We start from the raw sequence: 15,865 nt of genomic DNA on the forward strand, positions 1-15,865 counted from the left end.
CTAAAAAAACAAAAACAACAACAGCAAAAACCCAGAACTTTCCTGGGTCTACTCACCACAGACCAGGAAGCCATGACAGACCAAATACAGACACGACCGAAAGTCCAACTTGGTGAAGCAATGAGTTCTATTGGAGTTATTTCCAGGAATATGGGTGAGGGGTTACTGACAGAAGGAGAATGACTCAAAGACAGCTGTTTGACCAAAGCCCAGCGTGAGGGATAGCTCACAAAGCTGGGAACCAACCTAGAGCACAGTACACTGCCTGCAGGCAGCCTCATCAGCTTAGAGATTGTCCTTTCCAGGTGATGTAATGGGTCTGAATCTCTTCTAGGCCGTTTGGCTGGTTTCTGCATCTTCCTGGGAGCTGGTCTGGTCTGAGAGTCTTCTTTCTTTGCAGCTTGGTACTGCCCTTCTGAGCTATTATTGCTTACTCTGGTAGGGAGGGCTTTACTGAATCTGGTCAGTTTCAGGGACTTCCTGAAGCTGTTTTTGAGTCGTTTACCTTTCTGCTTCAGGAACTCCTTGCAAGATGGAATATTTTGATCTCTGAGGTGAAGACAAGCAAATCTTTGGGGCTCACTGGCCAGCTGGTTTACCCATCAGCCAGCCCCGGGTCCTGGTGATAGACTGTCTCTGAAAACCAAGTGGATTGCTGCTGAGGAGCAGCCCCTGGGCTTGACCTTTGGCCTTCACATTCATACATACAAACATGAGTACATAGCTGCGCACACACACTCAAAGGGGAGAAAAAAGCACAGATTGCACAGCCCTAATTTCAAATGCCCCTTCCCCCAAAATCAGATTGTTAGAGTGCTTGCTTAGCATGCACAAAGCTCTAGGTTCAGTCTCAACCCAGGCGTGACTGCATGCCTATCACTCCAGAACTCTTGAGATAGAGACAGGAGTCTTAGGAGTTCAAGGTCATCTTCAGCTGCATAGTGAGTTCCAGACCAATCTGGACTACACAAGACACTATCTCAAAATTTTTAAAACTTTCCCAAAATGTATCAACATGATGCCACCAGTAGAAAATTTGAGGCCAGACCTATTATGACAAGTCATAACCAAAACACAGGCACACGCCAGGCGGTATCTGAGTTCAAGACCAGCCTGGTCTACAAAGCAAGTTTTAGGACAGCCAGGTCCACACAGAGAAAGCCTATCTCCAAAACAAAACAAAACCTATAGACACACTTTAAAATACTGTAGAAGCCGGGCATGGTGACACATGCCTGTAGTTCTAGCCCTTTGGGAGACAGAGGCAGGCAGATCTCTATGAGTTCCAGGACAGCCCAGGTTACACAGAGAAACCCTGTCTCGAAAAAAAACAAAAAGGAGGAAATACTGTAGAATGGGCTGGAGAGATGGCTCAGCAGTTAAGAGTGTCTGCTGCTCTTGAAGAGGACCAGTGTGATTCCCCTGCATCTGTGTTGGGTAGCTTATAACCACCTGCAATTTCAGCTCCAGGAAATCTAGTGCCCCCTTTTGGCCTCTGTGTGTACTACAGGCATATGTGTGTGTGCATGAGTGCACCACCACCACCCCAAAGTTAAAAACACATCTCCAAAAAATGTCATTACATAAAATTTCCTTTGAAGGGACTGGAGAGGTGGCTCAGTGGTTAAGAGTACGAGGTGCTCTTCCAGAGGACCTGGGTTCATTTCCCAGCACCCACATGGTGGTTCAGAAGCATCTGTAACTCCAGTTCCAGAGGACTCGACAATCTCTTATGAAGATCTTCTTCTGACCTCTGTGACACCAAGCCCACAGACATGTATGCATACAAAATACCCACATGCACAAAAAAAAATTTTAAACTGTAAAAAAAAATTGGTCAAGATAAATGGGTAAGTTCTGTCTGAAACATAAATTAATTGGCTATTTAGTGAGACTTGAGCCCCATTCCCAAGATCCCACATTGTTCATATGCAAATATTCAATAGTCCAAAGTCACACAAAGCCCCACACACTTGTGATCTCGAACATCTGAAATTGTATTTGTAGTAATAGATCCCTCATCATCAAGCATGTATTTTCCATCCCTCCCTCCCTCCCTCCCTCCCTCCCCTGCCTCTCTCTTCCTTTCTTTTTCTCCAGTGCTTGTGATCAGATCCCAGAGCCTTAGCAGAAGCTAGACAACATACCACCAGGCTCCCTCCAGCCTTTGGATTTTTGAGGCAGTCTTTTTTTTTTTTTTTCCTCCGAGACAAGGTTTCTCTGTGTAGCCTTGGCTGTCCTGGACTCTCTTTATAGGCTAGGCTGGCCTCGAACTCACAGAGATCTGCCTGCCTCTGCCTCTCAAGTGCTGGGATTAAAGGCATGTGCCACCATGCCCAGTGAGACAGAGTCTTAATGTGTAGCCTAGAGCTGGCCTCAAATTTGGGTCCTCATGCCTAGTGCTAGGATTACAGGCATGTACCACCACACCCAGCTGCAAACATTCTTTTTCTCTGTGTGTGTGCTCTGTGCGTGCGCGTGTGCGCGCATGCTACGGTGTGCATGTGGCTAACTTGTTATCAGATATTAGCTTGTGGGAATCAGTTCTCTCTTCCCACCATTGTAAGTATTAGGAATCAAACTCAGGTTGTCAGCTTGGTGACAGCTGCCTTTTGCCCCTGGGTGATCTTGCCAGCCCTCTGCCTTACTTCCTGAAACAGAGCCTCTCTCTCTGAAACTAGAGCTTTAGGGAATCGGCCCCAGCAAGCATGTCAGTGAAGGCTGTCACTGCTTGAAGTGGGGTCTGACTGTCTCTTGCTTGTTATATATCTCTTTGGAGTTGACTGGGTTCTTTTAAGGGTGCTGGTGAGCAGCAGGCCTGTACTGGGGAGAGGGTGTCCCCTGTCAGTAGAGATGGGGACAGGATATTTAGGCCTGGTACTTGAGTAGCAGTTAGACTTGCAGTGGGACCAAAAGGAACCAAGACATTTTCTTTTTATTATGTATACAGTGTATACCTACATGCCAGAAGAGGGCACCAGATCTCATTGTAGATGGTTGTGAGCCACCATGTGGTTGCTGGGAATTGAACTCAGGACCTCTGGAAGAGCAGACAGTGCTGTTAACCTCTGAGCCACCTCTCCAGCTCCAAGAAATTTTCTTTAGAGGTCCTTGGGACTGGCATGGAAGGAAGGCATGAGAAAGCCCCGAATGTAACCGCCTGTGTTGTAGCACAGAAGGGAGGCAAGGGGCAGATTGCAGCGTCCCTGGCTTTGGATGACCTGCTCCATGCCACCAAGAAAGAGGTGAGACCCAGCTGGGGGCTGTAGGGAGAGAGCATATTCAGCTGACTCTGAAGTGGAGGGACACGGCACACAAGGGCCCCACAGTGAGGAAGTGCCCACACGCAGTGAGAGCCACGGCTCCCATACCACAGTCAGCACCCAGAACCCTCCTTCCCTACTTTCTCACCTAAAATCAGAGCCTAGATCCCTCCGTCCACATCCTGACCCAGTGTGATATGGTTCAACCAACAACCACCATAGCTGGGTAAAACTGTCAGTATCCTGCCATGTGGCAGGTAGGAAACCTCGGAGAAAGACCACAGCTGCCCTGGGCATACGGCAGACAGGCAGCTAGTCTAACTCTCCACAGGACACCTGAGACTCCTTCTCTATTGCCACAAGCCTCTTGGTGACATTGAGACCTTTGTTCCCTTTGCCCTCATTAAAGCTGCTAAGGCAGGATGGATGTGTGACAATCCTGGACAGCCTGCTTCTCAGCCACGAGGTAGGCGAGGTGCCTTCACGAGTTGTCACACACCCTGCCTTCCATGCCTTTCTGCACACTCTTCCAGGTGGAGCACCCTGGGGTCCCTGAGTCAGCTGCTCCCACACACCTGTCCTATCCAGACCCCCTGAGGACAACCTGTGAGCCATGCGCTCTGTATTGAAGCAGTTTGACTTCCGAGGAAAAATGGGCACAGAGGTCACCTACGTGTCCAAGGACTCCATGTGGCCTGTCTGCAAAGCCTGCACTATGTAACCCGTGTGTACTCGAGACTCTGTCCTGTCCCCTCCCAGATACAGAGTCCTGCCTTCTAGCAGGAAAGCCAGAGAAGAGACCAGTGCAATGTCAGAGGCTAGAGACAGCATTCCAAGGAAGTGACAGTTGAGTACAGAGTGGAAGGAAGCGAGGGAGGAACTCACAATGTCCAGAGGCTCTGAGGTGGGTGTGATGGATACATTGCAGGACTGACACATGGTGGGGCTGGCATAGAATCATCCAGGGCCTTGGGCTTGCTAGGCAAACAGCCTGCTAAATCTCTAAGCACTAATGGTTATGTAGAGGGGTGGGGGAGTCTGCTTGCATGTGCATTCCCCAGGCTCTGAGGGGAAGTTTTTGTTGTTGTTTACATTCACTCATTGCAGATGTATGGAGATTAGAGGACAGCTTGTGGGGCTTTATTCTCTCCTTCCACCTTGTGGGTCTCAAGACCAAATTCAGGTCATCAGGCTTGTTGTGGGCACCTTTCCTTGCTGAGCCATCCCACCAGTCTTGTTTGGAGGGTGGGAAGGAGGGAGGGAGAGAGGGGATACTGGGGATCCACCCAGAGCCTCATGAATTCCAGGCAGAACTGTACTCCGTATGTAGCAGCAGCATCAGTGTTTGTCTAGAGCAGTGGTTCTCAATTTGTGGGTCACAGCCCCTTTGGGGGGGGTCACATATTAGATATCCTGCATACCAAATATGTACATTATTATTCACAACTAGCAAAATTACAGTTACGAAGTAGCAATGAAAAGAATTTGAAGAACTATATTAAAGGGTCGCAGCATTCGGGAGGTTGAAAAGCACTGGCCTAGGGGGCCCTGGGGGAGCCTGCAGAAGGTTCCCTGGCTGGGCAGCTCCTCTGAGTCCTCTGAGCTGAGCCCTGAGTACCACTGCAGTGTCTCTGCCTCTGGCCTGGAGGAAATCACAGCCTGGTATACCAGGGAGGGCCACAGAGGCTGTGACAGGTGTTCTCTGAGCCAGGACACACGTGGTCTGGAGATGCTATCTGTTGACAGTACAAAGGCATAAGAACATTAGCCCTGGGCTTTGATCATCACCCTAGGATCCTGTCTGTGCCACCACTGCCGCACTTCCCTGTTGGCTCTGCCTCCCAGAAGATTAGGGCAAGGCCAGTGGTCCAGGCTTCCTGGGGGCCAGCTGCTGCCTCTGTGCCATGCCTGCAGGCTCCTTTTCCCAGAAGCCTTCAGTGCACACTTCCTAGAGCTCTCATAGCCTGGGTAATCTCCCTAGAGGCTGGGTGGGGCAGCCCTGAGCTGGTGAATGGGCAGTGGGCTGATAGTGAGAGCCTCTGCAGGGAGAAAGCTCTCATTTGAGGAACCTCCCATGTAAGAAGGCTGAGCCAACCCTGGGAGGCTGGCCTCCGTTCCCTTGGGGACAGCACAGGAAGGCGCAGCTGCTCTGGGGGCTTGTCCTTGTCCCTAGAGAGGCCCAAGCACTCAATGCCTTTGTCCTGGAAGAGGCCAAGGAACAAGCAGGACAACAGGGGCCTCTCTCCAGGTACAGAGGACTAGATGTAGAGTAGGGGGCTAGAGCTTGGGTCCTTCCCTACCTCCCTGATTGTAATCACTACATCCTTCTCCCTGTCCATAGACAGAGCCCCACCCACCTTCCTTGCCAGAGAGTCAGAGCCTAGATCCTTTCTCCCTGCCTCCTTACTTGGGGTCATAGCCTAAATCACTCCTTCCCCACTTCTCTACCTATAGCCCTAACTTAGATCCCTCATTTTCCAACGTTCCACCTATAGTCAGAGCCTAGATCCTCCCCTGTCCACCTCTCTGCCTGCAGTCAGGGTAGAGACCGCTTCTTGCTGACTTCTGCCCAAGCAGAGCCTAGATCTGTCCCCTTCTACCTCCACCAAAGCCCAAGCGGAAGGCACTTTGGCTGCTTCCTGTCACAGGCTGAGAAAGAGGCCTTCCTCACCCACACTGCCGCCTCCTCCCCTGTGGTGTGGCCACATAGGCCCTACCCCCTGCATCCTCCAATCCTGAGCCCCAGCAGTAGGATGGGGAAGCTCTGGCCAGGCCACCCATGGGCACCCGCAGGCCTCCAGAGTCTCCCGGCATAGCTGCAGAGTATGCTACCAGCCCTGAGAAGAATCCACCTCCTCCATGGGGCTAAGTAAGTGAAAAGCCCTTCCCCAACCTGTCCTGGGTCCCGGGCTGAGGCTGGGGCTGGACGTGGAGGGGACTTAAAGTACAAGGCCCATCTGGGGATGGCTGTGGGGCAGAACTGAAACTAGTCAGGCTCGCCAGCCATGAGGCAAAGAGGCCACTATTGAGCTTTGGGGCCATCTGGTACCTTCTCCCAGTGAGCCTGGCCCACAACTGCTTACTCTTTACCCCGGTGTCCTGAAATGAGGAGGGAGGAATCTCGTACCTGTCACTGTGACACTTAGCCCAGCCTCCCTTGTCCCAGAACCCACAAACATACACCAGGTTCCTTCCTCCCCAGCCTGGCTCTACTAGAGAAGACCAGGGGACAGTGTCCTCAGGAGTTTTACCTGGCTGGCCCCAGGCCAGCTCTAAGCCCCCGTCTAGTGCCTTATGTACCCACCTCTCTCGCCATGAAGGCAAGAGAGATAGGATCTCATGTATCCCAGGCTGACCTCAGATGGGCTAGGTAGCCCAGAATGACTTCAAACTCCTGATCCTCCTGCCTCAAGCTCCCAAATCCTGGGATTACAGGCGTACACCACTACCACCACTGTATGTGGTGCTGGGCATGAAATCCAGAGCTTTCTGACTGAGGGAAGGACACTACCGGCTGAGCCATGTGCCCAGCCCATCTCAACGTGCTTTGTGGAGAACAAAGATGGTGGTTCCTCCTCCTACCTTCTCTGGCTCCTCGTGGATGTGAGCTGAGGACTAAGGGGCTGGACACAGTCAGAAGCTCCTTTGGGCCTTCCATCAGCAAAGATCTTTTAAAGCCCAGAGTCAGCCACCACACCGTTGTGTGAGCCCAAAAGAAGCCTTAGCTGAGCTAACCGGACGGAAGCCCAAGCATAGTGGGACACACCTGTCATCCCAGTGCTGGGGAGGTAGAGGCAGGAGGACGGAGGGGGGGACACTCCAGGCTGGGTTGGGCAGGTAGCACAGGCAGCAGAGCGCTTGCCTAGCAGGCATGAATCCTTGGGTTCCATCCCCATCTCTAAGTAAACTGAAGTAGAAGGCACAGGCGCCTATAATCCTCTGCTACATAGTGAGTTTAAGAAGGTTAGCCTGTGCTATATGAGACCCTTTCTCAATAGAATGGAGGGGGTGGACATGAACGACAGAGAAGTGCCTAAGCAGTGCTAAGGGTGCTGGGTGGGATCAGCCCCCTCCAGAGGGTCTGTTTGCAGAGGCTTTGTGCTGCTTTGTGTGGCAGTGAGGGCTGGGAAAGGCTTCAAGGAAGTAGTGACCTGGGAGGGGATGTGCTGAGCGGAGTGTGTGAGCAAGTCATGGTCAGGCTGCTCCGCGCTGTTCCTTGGAAGGAGCACTCAGTGTCTGTGATGAACGAGTGGGTGGAGGAGGAGCCAGGGAGTTTCCTGCTCGATGAACATAAGAGCTTTATCTCCCAGGGTGGGATGTAATGCTCTGGAGCCCACACCCATAGGGAGAGCAGGCATGCGGAGGCCCTGCTTCCTACAGCGTGATGCTGGGGAGGCATGGGCAGACCCCTGTGACGCTCCTGTGACCCAGGCGTGGGACAGGAAGCAACTCACTGATAGTGTAGGACTGGGGACCTTCCTGAAAGGACAGGAACTGTGCTGGCTCTTTGTACTATGGGGTCCCTTAGGTTTAAAGACTCTAGGAGGGGCTTACTAGGGCCCCCACATTCAGCTGCTCTTCCCACTGCCCCAGCCTCCCAACGGTGCAAAGCCCCGCCCCTACTGTTGTCCCCCCCCCCCACTGTTGCCAGGAGAGTTGGGAGAGTAGGCATGATGTCATGACTTCTGCCCTGCACTCATTCTCTCCTCCTCTGCTGCTCCTGACTCCCCGAGGGACACCTCATCAGGCCCCTTTTCTGGGTATACCCCTCCATCCACTTACAACTGAACCCTGACATTTTGGCACTCCCTGACTGGAGCCCCTCCCTGCAGGCCAGGCACCCAGACAATGGGAAACAAGCTGGGATCTTCTTAAAGAGACAGTGTCCCACCAGCTGTTGAACCACTCCCCTCCCTGTTCTATTCTCACTTCCAGTTCTAACTGGCAACCAGTGTTGAGGGAGGGGAAGGAGCAGTCTAGCCCACCTATTCTCTCCTGCATTGGTACCCAGGACAGCCCCGCTCCTCCTGGCCCCCATGTGGCCCATACACAGAGCCCACTGCCTCTGCAGCCTATTCTTTCCTGTACCTGCAAATCTAGGTACACAGAACACTAGAGCCAGTCCTCCAGGTCCCCACAGGCTTACAGGAGAGTTCATCCCACCAGGATGCTTAGACCAGGAGAACCAAGGCATCTGGTTTACATGCAAAGCTGCCCCATCCCAGCCTCCTTGGTTCTCTAAGGCTAAGATAGACTGCTGGCTTTGATGACTCTAGCCTGAGGGAGGACAGAACAGGAATATGGATTTAATGTTAGGTGGTGGCTGATCCCTGGGTATCCTTGTGAAGGCCTGAGGGCTGCTGAGCTTTGGGAAGCTACAACATCCTGCATATTCACTGAGAGGACCCTGTCTCTGCATCCTGAGCCCAATCCCGACCTCATATCTTAAGGGGACAGAGTAGCTTTGTAGGGTCTGTGCTTGTTGGTGGGAACCTGGCTAGCTCGGGGCCTTTGCAGCTCATCTCTCTTGAGGAATCTGGTTTGTTTGTTCGTTTGTTTTCGTTTTGAGCTGGTGTTTTCCTGCAGTGCCTGGACTGGCCTGCAGCCTGGTCTTGAACACTCATAGATCCACCTGCCTCTGCTTCCCAAGTACTAAAAAGCAGGAAGAGCCGGGCGTGGTGGCGCATGCCTTTAATCCCAGCACTGCGGAGGCAGAGGGCAGGTGGAATACTGTGAGTTCAAGGCCAGCCTGGTCTACAAAGTGAGTCCAGGACAGCCAGGGCTACACAGAGAAACCTTGTCTTGAAAAACAAACAAAACAAAACAAAAAGCAGGAAGATGCTGACATTCAGTTTCTCTCACCTCGGAAGGGTTATACCTCTGAGCTGCCAGAGGAACATGTAGGAAAAAGCCAACCAGTCCATTAGCGTGGATCCTGTGGTTTGCTTCATGCTGTCTGTGCCCCCAGCTTCCGTTCCTCCATCCATCTGGCTGGGACCAAGAACGCCATCTTCCTTTCATGAAAGGAGACAGACAGGGGCCCAGATTAGAAGCTGTTCTCACCTCGGAGGCCAGCAGGGTGGACCACATCCTTCAGCCCGTCTAGGCAGCCCTGAAATGGATGCTTGTACAGGCTGTGCACTAGAAAGGCTGTAGAGAGAGCAGAGCACAGGGACCCTTCATTCCCAGGACTAAGGGGGACAAAGCAGACAGATCTCTATGAGTTCAAGGCAAGCATAGTCTACACAGAGAGTTTTAGGACAGCCAGGCCTATAGAGAAAGACCATGTCTCCAAAAACCAAAAAAGTCAAGAGTTGTAGTGAATAAAGCAGCTAGGTGGCTGAGCTGGTAAAGGGGCTTGCCCCACAAGCCTGATGAACTGAGCTCAATCCCCAGAACTTACGTAAGAGACCAAGGAGAGAACAGATGGCTGAGAGTCATCCTATGGCCTCCTCATATGCACTGTGGCTCATACACACACACACAACACACACACACACACACACACACACACACACACACTCACACTCACACTCACACCAAACATGGTAGTGCATGCCTTTAATCCCAGCACTCGGGAGAGAGAGGCAGGCGGATCGCTGTGAGTTCTACAAAGCGAGTCCAGGACAGTGAAGGCCACATAGAGAAACCTTGTCTCAAAATAAATAAGTAAATAAAACAAAAAAACACACACACACTCTATAATAATATTTTGGGCAAGTAGGGTCTTAACCGTGTAACTCTGGCCTACAACAGGCTATGTAGACCAGGCTGGCCTCTAACTCAGATCTGCTGCCTTTACCTCTGACTACTGAAATCAAAGGTGTGTACCACTCTGCCCAGCCATTAGTAATAATTTTTTTAAAAGCATCTAGGGATCCAATTCTACCCTTGCTTTCACCGTCAAAGCTCTGGGCTGCAGTGTTCACAAAACATAACTTTTTAAATTGTTCCTATTTATTTTTCCTTTAATTTAAATTTTTTTAATTAATTAATTAAATTAGAGGAAGAATTTTAATATGTAGCCCAGTCTGTTCTGGAACTTGTCATGTAGCTCTTTCCTTTATCTTTTTTAGTGTTTATTTTATTTTATGCATATGAGTGATTTGTTTGCATATATGTGTGTGCCTGGTACCCACAAAGGCTGGAAGAGGTTGTCAGATCCCCTGGAACTGGTGTTACAGATGGTTGTGAGCCTAGTACCATCTGGGTACTAGGAATTGAAACTCAGGTCCTCTGGAAGAGCAGCCAGTGCTCTTAACTACTGAACCATCTCTCCAGCCTTTCCTTTTACTTTCGAGAGAGTATTTCATGTTCCATTCTGGTCTGGAATTACAGAGTATGTTACTAAGTATGACCTTGAACTCCTAATCTTCCTGCCCCTGTGTCCTGAGTGCTGAGGTAACAGGTTAGTAGCACCAGCCCAGTATAATTCTTTTTTTGGGGGGGTGGGGAGATGGGGGGGGGACCCAGTCTCACTGTATAGCCCATGCTAACTGCAACTCGCAATCCCACCTCAGCTTTCCAGCTGCTGATGTGACAGGCCTACCTACGCCTCCATGCCTGCTCACCTTTCTCTTAGGTTTTTGTTGTTGTTGTTTCTTTTTGGTTTGTTTGTTTGATTTCATTTTGAGACGGTGCTGTATATGCCAGGCAAGCACTCTCCCAACAGAAGAATACCTCCAGCCGCTATTTTATTTGGATTGTTAAAAGCAAAATCCAAAGACAGACAGCTATAGATGGCGAGTAGAGAGAAGGCTCCAGGGTCAAGAGTACGTGCTGTGTCTGCAGAGCACTCAAGTATATGTCCTAGCATCTCTGTTATCAGTTGCCCATAACTCCAACTCCAAGGATCTGGTGTCTTCATCTGGCCTCCTCAGGCACCATATACACGTGATGCACATACAGAGAAGCGGGCATACACTCACGCACACTTGCATAAATATGGTTGTGGGTTTGTTTTTTTTATTTAAAAAAAAAAAAGCTGTGCAGAGATGGTGGGTGTGGCCATCCTCAGCCCCGCCCCCTACCTGCCCGCCCCTCTCCACTCAGGTGTTGTGAGTGTAGCGCCTCCCTTTCACACCAGTACTATGAGAAGGATGGACAGCTCTTCTGCAAGAAGGACTACTGGGCCCGCTATGGCGAGTCTTGTCACGGGTGCTCCGAACACATCACCAAAGGACTGGTCATGGTGAGCCGCCTTCCCCTACCTGTCCACCTCTTGAGGCGAGTGTGCATTCTCTCTTTGTGCCATCATCGTCCCCTGTGTGTTCTGAGCCCATCTCTTCATCTGTTCAGATCCTTCAGTCCCTCTACTTGGCCAGCAGGGCTCTGCCCGGGCTGCCTTGCTTTCCCCCTAAAAAGAGAATGATAGTAGCTGTGGGGGACTGCAGACACCACTAAACTGCGTTGTGCCCCCAACCCCTACAGGTGGCCGGGGAGCTGAAGTACCACCCCGAGTGCTTCATCTGCCTCACCTGTGGAACCTTCATCGGAGATGGGGACACCTACACACTGGTGGAGCACTCTAAGCTATACTGGTGAGTATCATGGGCCTTTTTGAGCCTAGGGCCTGCACCTGTCACCAAAGATGACCATACTCAGGCTTTTATTTCCACGTGGTAAAATAGGAGCGGGCAAGTGCCATTGCTCCCTGCCACCACATAGAAATGGCAGAAATTGCAGCGCCTATCAACCTGACTGTTCAGGAGTCTAATACAAGAGGATTGTAAGTTCTAAGCCAGTCTGGGCAACTTAGTGAAATGTAGTCACAAGAAGGCTAAAGAAAGCTGGGGGTGTGGCTCAGTGGTAGAACAGCTGCCTAGAATCCCCCAGTGAGGGGCTGGGGTGTGGCTCAGTGGTAGAGCCCCTGCCTAGAATCCCCCAGTGAGGGGCTGGGGTGTGGCTCAGTGGTAGAGCCCCTGGCTAGAATCCTCCAGTGAGGGGCTGGGGTGTGGCTCAGTGGTAGAGCCCCTGCCTAGAATCCCCCAGTGAGGGGCTGGGGTGTGGCTCAGTGGTAGAGCACCTGCCTAGAATCCCCCAGTGAGGGGCTGGGGTGTGGCTCAGTGGTAGAGCCCCTGCCTAGAATCCCCCAGTGAGGGGCTGGGGTGTGGCTCAGTGGTAGAGCACCTGCCTAGAATCCCCCAGTGAGGGGCTGGAGTGTGGCTCAGTGGTAGAGCCCCTGCCTAGAATCCCCCAGTGAGGGCCTGGGGTGTGGCTCAGTGGTAGAGCCCCTGCCTAGAATCCCCCAGTGAGGGCCTGGGGTGTGGCTCAGTGGTAGAGCACCTGCCTAGAATCCCCCAGTGAGGGGCTGGGAGTGTGGCTCAGTGGTAGAGCTCCTGCCTAGAATCCCCCAGTGAGGGGCTGGGGTGTGGCTCAGTGGTAGAGCTCCTGCCTAGAATCCCCCAGTGAGGGGCTGGGAGTGTGGCTCAGTGGTAGAGCTCCTGCCTAGAATCCCCCAGTGAGGGGCTGGGGTGTGGCTCAGTGGTAGAGCTCCTGCCTAGAATCCCCCAGTGAGGGGCTGGGGTGTGGCTCAGTGGTAGAGCACCTGCCTAGAATCCCCCAGTGAGGGGCTGGGGTGTGACTCAGTGGTAGAGCCCCTGCCTAGAATCCCCCAGTGAGGGGCTGGGGTGTGGCTCAGTGGTAGAGCTCCTGCCTAGAATCCCCCAGTGAGGGCCTGGGGTGTGGCTCAGTGGTAGAGCACCTGCCTAGAATCCCCCAGTGAGGGCCTGGGGTGTGGCTCAGTGGTAGAGCACCTGCCTAGAATCCCCCAGTGAGGGGCTGGGGTGTGACTCAGTGGTAGAGCCCCTGCCTAGAATCCCCCAGTGAGGGGCTGGGGTGTGGCTCAGTGGTAGAGCTCCTGCCTAGAATCCCCCAGTGAGGGCCTGGGGTGTGGCTCAGTGGTAGAGCCCCTGCCTAGAATCCCCCAGTGAGGGGCTGGGGTGTGGCTCAGTGGTAGAGCTCCTGCCTAGAATCCCCCAGTGAGGGCCTGGGGTGTGGCTCAGTGGTAGAGCCCCTGCCTAGAATCCCCCAGTGAGGGGCTGGGAGTGTGGCTCAGTGGTAGAGCACCTGCCTAGAATCCCCCAGTGAGGGCCTGGGGTGTGGCTCAGTGGTAGAGCCCCTGCCTAGAATCCCCCAGTGAGGGGCTGGGGTGTGGCTCAGTGGTAGAGCACCTACCTAGAATCCCCCAGTGAGGGGCTGGGGTGTGGCTCAGTGGTAGAGCACCTGCCTAGAATCCCCCAGTGAGGGGCAGGGGTGTGGCTCAGTGGTAGAGCACCTGCCTAGAATCCCCCAGTGAGGGGCTGGGAGTGTGGCTCAGCAGTAGAGGGCTTCTGTGTCATATGTAAGGCTCTAGGTTCAGTTCTCAGTACCACAAAGAAGAAAAGATAAATGACAGAAAGTGACAGTGCCCCCACCCCCACTCTCTTCCTTCTGCCTCTGCAGTGTAATCCTAGTTCTAGCCACAGAGCTGGCGCAAACCCCACCAGCTACAGCTCCCATCACCAGCAGGTCTGTTCTTGCTCCAGACACCGGCTGCACACTCCAACTGGCTTCCAATCCAGTGACCCTAAGTTTGATAATTTGCTAAATGACTGACTCCCAGAACTCCAAATGGTGCTGTTTTGGTTTTTGTTGTTGTTGTGGTTGTTGTTTGGTTTGGGGGATTTGTTTGTTTGTTTGTTTGTTTGTTTTTGAGACAGGGCTTCTCTGTGTAGTCTTGACTGTCCTGGACTCACTTTGTAGACCAGGCTAGCCTTGAACTCACAGAGATCTGCCTGCCTCTGCCTCCAGAGTCCTGGGATTAAAGGCGTGCGCCACCACACCTGGGGTGCTGTGTTTTGGATAACAGTTGCCTTACAAGGGACATAGCCAAGAAGCCACCAAGCCTTCCACCTATCCCCCTGCCCATCTTATGTTTACCAATGGGGATGCCACACTGAGGGCCAGCATCCAGGGATGTCATTGAGGTTTCCTTATGAGTCATCTGGCCACATGAGTAAGATCTGTCTGTAGCCTGCTCCCCGAAATCCAGGCTGGCTAGAAGCTCTAAGCTTTCAGTCTTGGTCAGTGTTTGTGAGACCAGCCCTGATCTGACTCATCTCATTTGCATAAACTCAAGCATCCTCATACATAACAAAGATCCCCCTGTTCCAGGGACCAAAAAAAACCAACAACAACCAGACAGACTCTCTTATGAAACACCAACAAAGATGGATTCGAGAACAACAGGACCTGATCCCAAATGGGTTTTTAATGACTTCCTCCCCAATGAGATGTATCCCCAAGGGCCTTGCCTTATCTTGGCCATCTGACAATACCACAGGATAGACAGAGCCAGACTGGGGCCAGTGAGGCGGCTCAGTGTGTAAAGGTGCTTGCTGCCAGCCTAGTGAGCCTGAATTCCATCTGCAGGACCCACATGGTAGAAGCAGAGAACTGACCCACAAATTGTCCTCAGACCTTTATACTCACTCTGTGGCATGTGTTTCCCCCCCCCCCAAGCCCATACACGCACAGACAAAAATAATAAATGTAATTTAAAAATATAACTGTCTGATGAGATGCCTCAGCAAATAAAGGTTGTTGGCACCAACTTTAACAACCTGGGTTTAATCCCCAGGACTGACATGGTGGAAGGAGACAAATGATTCCTGCAAATGGTCCTTTAACTTGCGTATATATACACAGTTTGACACATACACACTTGAGTGAACACACACATACATAAATGTAATTTTAAAAATTTAACCAGAATAACTGAGACCAGAGTTGGGGTGCTGAGACAACTGAACATGCCCAGTCCTACCCTGAGACCCACCAGTTTGTGGGAGGGGGGAAGGGGGGAAGTATGAGAGGAGGGAGAAGCCTAGGGCTCTGCAAGAAGCATTCCTGACCACTGTCCTCATGCTCTTTTCTTCCCCTCCTCTTCTGATCTGCACTGCCAACGACCTTCACAGCGGGCACTGCTACTACCAGACTGTGGTAACACCGGTCATTGAACACATCCTGCCTGACTCACCCGGCTCCCACCTGCCCCACACAGTCACCCTAGTGTCTATCCCAGCCTCTGCTCATGGCAAACGAGGCCTGTCTGTCTCCATCGACCCGCCTCACGGCCCACCAGGCTGTGGCACGGAGCATTCACACACCGTCCGAGTCCAAGGGTGAGTTGGCTGCCATACGGGATGGGGCTCCGTTGTTGCAAGCTGGTTGTATTAGTTAGCGTTCTTCTGCTGTGACAAAATACCTGACAGAGACAACTTAAGTGGGGAAGGATTGATCTTAGCTCATGGTTTCAGAGGGTTCTGTCTGCGGTCCTTGAGTCCGTTTATGCTGGCCCAGAATGCCCAGGTGCCAGAAGCATGAGGAACTGAGGTCACTCATTCCCCTAGAGTCCACTTTACAAAAGCCAAGGGTTGTCAAGATGGCCTGCCAGGTAAAGACGCTTGCTACCAAGCCTGACATCTTGAATTCCGTTCCCAGGTACCATGTGATGGAAGGAAAAAAACAAACTCCTGCAAACTGTCTTCCAATTTACACACATACACATGCACACACACACACACACACACACACACACAGTGGCATGCACACACACACAA

The 15,865-nt window shown here is 52.0% G+C and overlaps 1 protein-coding gene across 4 annotated transcripts in view; it reads left to right on the plus strand.

Annotated features, from left to right (window-relative positions):
• Window positions 1–15,865, plus strand: part of LIMK1 (LIM domain kinase 1) — a 34,900-nt gene that overhangs the window by 4,912 nt on the left and 14,123 nt on the right. For 3 of the 4 annotated variants that reach the window (XM_084764804.1, XM_084764801.1, XM_084764803.1), the window contains exons 3-5: window positions 11,316–11,454; window positions 11,694–11,803; window positions 15,221–15,427. In XM_084764804.1, the coding sequence (XP_084620930.1) occupies window positions 11,316–11,454; window positions 11,694–11,803; window positions 15,221–15,427 (456 nt within the window). Of the gene's footprint in view, window positions 1–5,998; window positions 6,133–11,315; window positions 11,455–11,693; window positions 11,804–15,220; window positions 15,428–15,865 lie in introns of those variants that run through there. The other variant, XM_084764802.1, reaches the window with a different exon arrangement.

This window comes from Acomys minous, assembly GCF_964271855.1.
Source record: "Acomys minous genome assembly, chromosome: 16".
NCBI classification, from domain to species: Eukaryota; Metazoa; Chordata; class Mammalia; order Rodentia; family Muridae; genus Acomys; species Acomys minous.